The sequence below is a fragment of the Octopus bimaculoides genome, chromosome 5 (genome assembly GCF_001194135.2).
Source record: "Octopus bimaculoides isolate UCB-OBI-ISO-001 chromosome 5, ASM119413v2, whole genome shotgun sequence".
NCBI lineage: Eukaryota > Metazoa > Mollusca > Cephalopoda > Octopoda > Octopodidae > Octopus > Octopus bimaculoides.
The window spans coordinates 42230854-42236971 of record NC_068985.1 but is presented as its reverse complement, the minus strand read 5'-3'; the positions used below and the strand labels follow the sequence as shown (position 1 = coordinate 42236971).

Below are 6118 nucleotides of genomic sequence, written 5' to 3'. Positions count from 1 at the left end.
GGGGGGGAGAGCAGGAGATGGATAGATAGATAGATAGATAGATAGATAGATAGATAAAGATATAGATAAATAGATGTATGTTAAAAGGTGCAAAGAATGAGGAAGGCCAATCTATACTAAATATGTTTCCAAGCCAGTCTGAACATGCTTTATGTAACTCAAAGGTCTAACACATACATACAGCTTAGCCTTTCTTGAGATTGGACTACCTGTGGGTGTAAGCCATTGTTGCAAGGAGACAAGAGAAGAATCTATTAACTTCAGACACATCAGAATGGTTGTTAGAAACAGCTTTGTCAATTGACCAATGAAATTCGTTTTCACCAACATGTGAGTGGAAAAAGTGTATTTAACCCTTTAGTATTCAGATTATTCTGTTAAATGTAATGCTTATTTATTCATAATCATTGAAATATCTTGTAGCTTCAAGATTCTGTTGACATGACAATATATTTTTAGAATGACATTGTTGGATAGGTGTGAGGGGCCAGATTTGGCCAGTCTCAACTTAAAGCAGATTGAATATTTTGGGTGGATAAAGCCAGTTTAAATGCTAAAGGGCTAAGTTTATTAAAGGGGAAAGAATATAGGTATTGGGGATGTGAGGGCACAGAGAGGACAAACTAGGTAAGATCTGTTGGAACAAGGCAATAAAACTGGAATTACAGCACCAGGTTTGTAGAAGTATATGTAAAAAATAAACAAAAAAATACACAATTAGATGTGACTTTAGATAAATACTTTGCAAGATCAAATTTACAGAACCCATGAGTACTAGCACATATAAAAAAATGGTGCATATAAAAAGATCCAAAAATATAAACACATACATATATAGAAAAACCATGCAAAGAATATAAACAAGTGCATGAATACATATAAATAGAATAGAATATATCAATACGCTTAGTATAAAGAAAGATATAAGGATGCATAGAATATGAAATATATCAATACGCATACATGGATAATTACTTCAGACAGAGGCTTCTGTGGGATGTTGTAATTGTAAGTTCATTGGGACTTAATCCAAGGGATGTGAAAGAAAACTATAGTAAATTATCAGTGTGAGATATGAAAATGAAGGGAAAAAAAAAGTTAGGAAAACTGAGAGGCTAGAGAGAAAAAGAGTAAGGAAGTTTACGTAAAGTAGTGATGATGGAGCACAAGTATTAAGAGTGAATTTGCATAATCAATGTTTACATTTCATAATCAGGTCATCATACTGGTTAATACTATTCTTACATTCCATAAAAGCGAAGATTTCAGCAATGCAAAGGAAACATCTGTTATTATACCCACTAAATGGTTTTGCATGTTGTACAATTGACCATTTAATATCATAATATACTGAGTTTGTTGTACAATTGACCATTTAATATCATAATATACTGAGTCTCAGGACACAGAGGTGCAATTAACTTTAACTACTGACTGAAAGCTATAGCAATGGTTATGCAATCTTGCCTTAAGGTTCGTGCTGTAAGCACTTACATAAACATATCAGGATACATTTGTAGTTATTAAACACCTGTATATAATGTGCATAACAAAACATTGTTCAAGGGGCAGCAGGACAGGTATTTACAGTGGCTGAAGTGAGTAGACTCTTCACTTTTCTCCTTGCAACAATGGCTTACACCCGTAGCTAATCCAACCTGAAGAAAAGCTACACTTTATTTATATATATATATGTTACACCTTTGAGTTACATATGATATGTTCAGAGTGATTTGGAAACATATGTAGTACAGATTTGCTTTCTCCATTCCCAACACCCTTTAACTTATGATTGCGTAATTAGCAACCTTCATTACTAGACTGTGAGGTGTATAGTAGTTGTCATTTTTTCGAAATCTGCATCTAATTCAGTATGGGATGAAGTGTATAACATATATTGATTAATAAATTTGGTTGATAAGTATCATTCACTTTATGTCAGCTACACAAGCCATGCACATGCTTGATGCTTACGAGGTACCTATACCATGATCTTTTTGGAGCAAACTACTCTACTTCCACTACTACTACTACTACTACTACTACTACTACCGAAACACTCACTTTTCCATGCATGCATTGATATTACATATTTAAACTTAACCCTGCTTACATACAAACATATTTTGTGACTTATTTGGAGAAAGGTCTCCACATTTGGTTAGGGGAGATGGACGGGACACAGAACAACTCAAGGTGTATATTCAGACAGGAGATATGGGTTGAATGACTACAATAGAGTGGACTCTGCTAAAGGCAACCAAGTGCCAGATGGCAGATTTAAACCATGCTAGACTACTGACCATTAGGTCATCATGTGGTACCTCTGAGCTAAGCACCTAACTCTACCTTTTCTGAATTACTTTGATGACCATAAAGGCAGGCTTTGAGCCCAATTCATAGTTGAGTGGATAGTGGCAGGCGGGTTAGTCAGACAATCTGTAGTCAGTGCAGGAAGGTCATCTATACGAAATATGGTCAGTGGTGGGAGGAGCAGCCATACCAATTGTAGTCAGTGGAAAACAGCCACATCTGCAGTAACTGATTGGAAAAACATCCCTACCATTTGTGGTCAGTAATGGTAAAGATAGTCATAATATAAAGAGACAATGATGGAAGAGACAGCCATACTATCTCACAATCAAATGTGAAATTGATATAGAATAGTAGTGTGTGCAGATGTATACAAACACACCAGCATACAGACCTGCACACACACACACATTTACATACATATTCACATAGACATGGTCACACACATGTATAACTGTGTACTGCACATGTACATGTAGATACAAATATGAAGAGGTGCTCACACATACACATGTGAACTGCCCACAAATAAACATGTACCCCTCATAAACACACACACAAATGAAGAGACATATCCACACACACAGACACATGTCCACACCTGCCCCAAAGCCATGTGGACACATTCATACACACATGTGCACATACTCACACACACACAGACACACACGCACACACACACACACAAAACACACACACATACACACACATATGTAGACATGTCTACACATCAAGATAGAAAGGGATTCTGTTTCAATAGCAAGCTATACAAGAATTACCATGTCAAGAAACAAATGGAAAAATAATTCTTACCTTTTCATAATTGGAGACTTCATCCATATTTTGATAATCTGCCATTTTTGGGAAGACTTTATAGTTGCTATCTGGGGGTGGAAATCCAAAAGTTTGGATACCATCAGCATGATGGTAATGAGTTGAAGCTGATGGAGAAAGCAGCTTCAAGTTGATGTCAACACTTATGCGTTGACCATCGTCTGTGAGAAAGTCCTTAGAAATTGGATCCAAATCAATGACTTTAGTCTGGTACAATGGAGCATTACTCCCATAAATATCCCTTGGTGATTGTGCAGCTGGGGGAGGAATTGGCTTCAATGGTTGTAAATGGTAAGGTTTAGTCAGATAGTTGACTTTGCTGTCACTAGGAAACTTTTGAAGCTTCCCAACTGGTGGTAACTTGCGCTCTAATTCATGGACAAGTTGTGTGGAGCGCTTTCTCCACAGATCCTCAGCAGAAGCTGGTTTTTTCTGAAGGAAAGGCCTTGTTATTTCTTGATGACTTAGTGCAGGTTCGCTTCTTCCTGAACTGCTGTTTCGATGAAAACTTTCAGTTTTAGAGCTATCTTTTTTTTGAGAATGTAAGTCTTTGTAAGATCGGTTCTTAATAGGTTGATCATAATTGAATTTGTTGAATTCCACATAGTTCATTGAGGGCTTTGAGGAACCCTTTGGTTTTCTAACCAAAGGTAAATAGTCTATGTTCTCTTTACCTGAATATGTTTTATGTTTTGTGCTTTTATTATTTGAATTTAGTTGCCAGTAGTTATTATTTGTTTCCAAAGTGTGTCTGGGTGACTGTTGATGATGCATTCCTACACTGTTTTCATCATACCCATCAGCTATCTTTTTAAACTCATTGAATAGTTGTTCATCAGACCATTTCTGAACACTAATCTCATGGTCCCCTTTTATGGGTCCCAAAACTTTATTTTCTTTGTGAGGACTCTTTAAGTAGAATTGATCCAAACGATCATCAAATTTACTTTGAGAAGTCTTGATTTCATCATTACCTTCATCTTTATATTGGCCATTTGCTTCAAGAGAATCATAAAGATCTTCACAACTACCATTTTTATTTTCAGACCTATCATCATATTCATTGTCGTTGGCATCTTTCATTGGGAGGTTTCGGAAGGAAAATCTGGCGTCAACATTTTCATTGTGATAAATTCGTTGTTGTAGTTCTCTCTGATAAGCTTGTTCCTGAACCAGTTCTACCATGTCTTCTCTATGAATATTGTACACATTAGGAAACTTTTCTAAACCATGTTGGACTGTTGCCATGTTTTTATTGGAACTCTTTCTTGAATATAAAGATTTTGAATCTTCAGATCTACCAGAATGGGCTTCTAACAAGTTCCCTTCTATTTTTCTTTCATAATCACCAGAGCTTAAATCAGGTTTTGCTTGAGAGTGAGTTATAGAGTCATCCAAAATTCTATAAGTTTCTTGATCATCATTTAACTGACTGCAAACACTTTGGATATCATCATCATCGTCGTCATCATCATCATCATTATTACCTAAAAATTTGTTAGAGTCTGATAAATTTAATCTGAAGCTTTCTGGTTTGGCCATAACTATGCATCTTCTTAGCTGAAAGGTTCCATGGGTCAAGTACCCCGCTGTCTCTGAAGAAGTCAAAAAGGAAAGGAAAACTTTTCAGACAAAGAGAAAAGAATAAAAACAAGTACATTTTTGTCATGATTTTGAACAACATGACTGAAGCTCTACATCTAGGGAACATTGTAAAATTAATTAAAAATCAAGATATTTTATTTGTAGTTCATTGAATGTAGATAAACAATCTACCATTACAGACATTGCATCATCTAATGAGAACACTTTATTCAAATTTCTACCTAAAACATATCTTAGAAATAGTTACCTGGTAACTTTTGAGTAAAATATCAGCTAAAATAAAACTCATAAAAGTTCATATCTTTACATTTTTTGATAGAATAAAAATTTAGTAGTTTTTATCATTTTATCCTCATTCCTAGCATCAGTTATTTTCTGGTGGGTTGATGTGGAATACTCTGTTCAAGTTAAAAATTGCTTATCAGCATACAGATTTTGTACAACCTCTTCACATATAGAATTCATTACTATAAATACCATTCTCTGTATTGCTAGAATTACAGTTTTCTTTTCATGGTGAAGATTTTTTTGCAAATTCCAATAACTGGATTCTTTATCTTTTAATCTTTTCAGGAATTGTATTGTGGCCATGCTGGAGCATTACCTTGGAATGTTTTGTGAAACAAATTGACCCCAGTACTTATCATTTTTTTAGGTCTGATACTTATTCTGTTGGTTTCTTTTCACCTAACCACAGAGTTGAAGGGACATAAACAAATCAACACAGGTTGTCAAGCAGTGAGGAGGGGGAAACATAAATACACACACACATAAACACACACAACTGCTAAGTTACAGGGCTGTAAACAAACCAACATTAGTAATCAAACACTTGGATCATTGGGCAGACACAACACACACACACACGCACACACGATGGTTTTCTTTCAGTAGGTAAGATCTTAAAGAAAAATTCCTACCCTCTTTAAAATAAGGACCAAATGTTTTATTGAACAGCATAGGTTTGTGATAAGCTAAAGAGAATGTACCATGTTAAATCTCACTTCCTCTTACCATTCAGTAACAACTTTAGCTGTGTGGATTGGTGCATTATCATCCTGAAAGATTGCATTTCCCTCCGGAACCATGGGATGAATTTTATCAGATGAAATGCTTAAATAGTCTTGACTATTAATTCTGCCATGAAGGGAAACCATTGGTCTGGTGGATTTCCAAGATATAGCCCCCTAGATCATCATAGATCCTCCTCCATGTTTAACAGTTCGAAGAAGGAAGTCTGGGTCAAATGCTTCTTTTGGCTGTCTCCACACGTATAATTGGTCAGTGGTCGGAAATAAGGTAAAGGATGATTTATCCGAGAAAATAACATTTTTCCACTGCTCTAGAGACCAATTCTGTAGGTTTT

General features: G+C 35.6%; 1 protein-coding gene across 2 annotated transcripts in view; it reads right to left on the bottom strand.

Annotated features, from left to right (window-relative positions):
• Positions 1–6118, bottom strand: part of LOC106876064 (uncharacterized) — a 26409-nt gene that overhangs the window by 13878 nt on the left and 6413 nt on the right. For both annotated transcript variants that reach the window (XM_052968356.1, XM_014924469.2), the window contains exon 2: positions 3127–4742. In XM_052968356.1, coding sequence (XP_052824316.1) covers positions 3127–4742 — 1616 coding nt within the window. The remainder of the gene's footprint in view (positions 1–3126; positions 4743–6118) is intronic.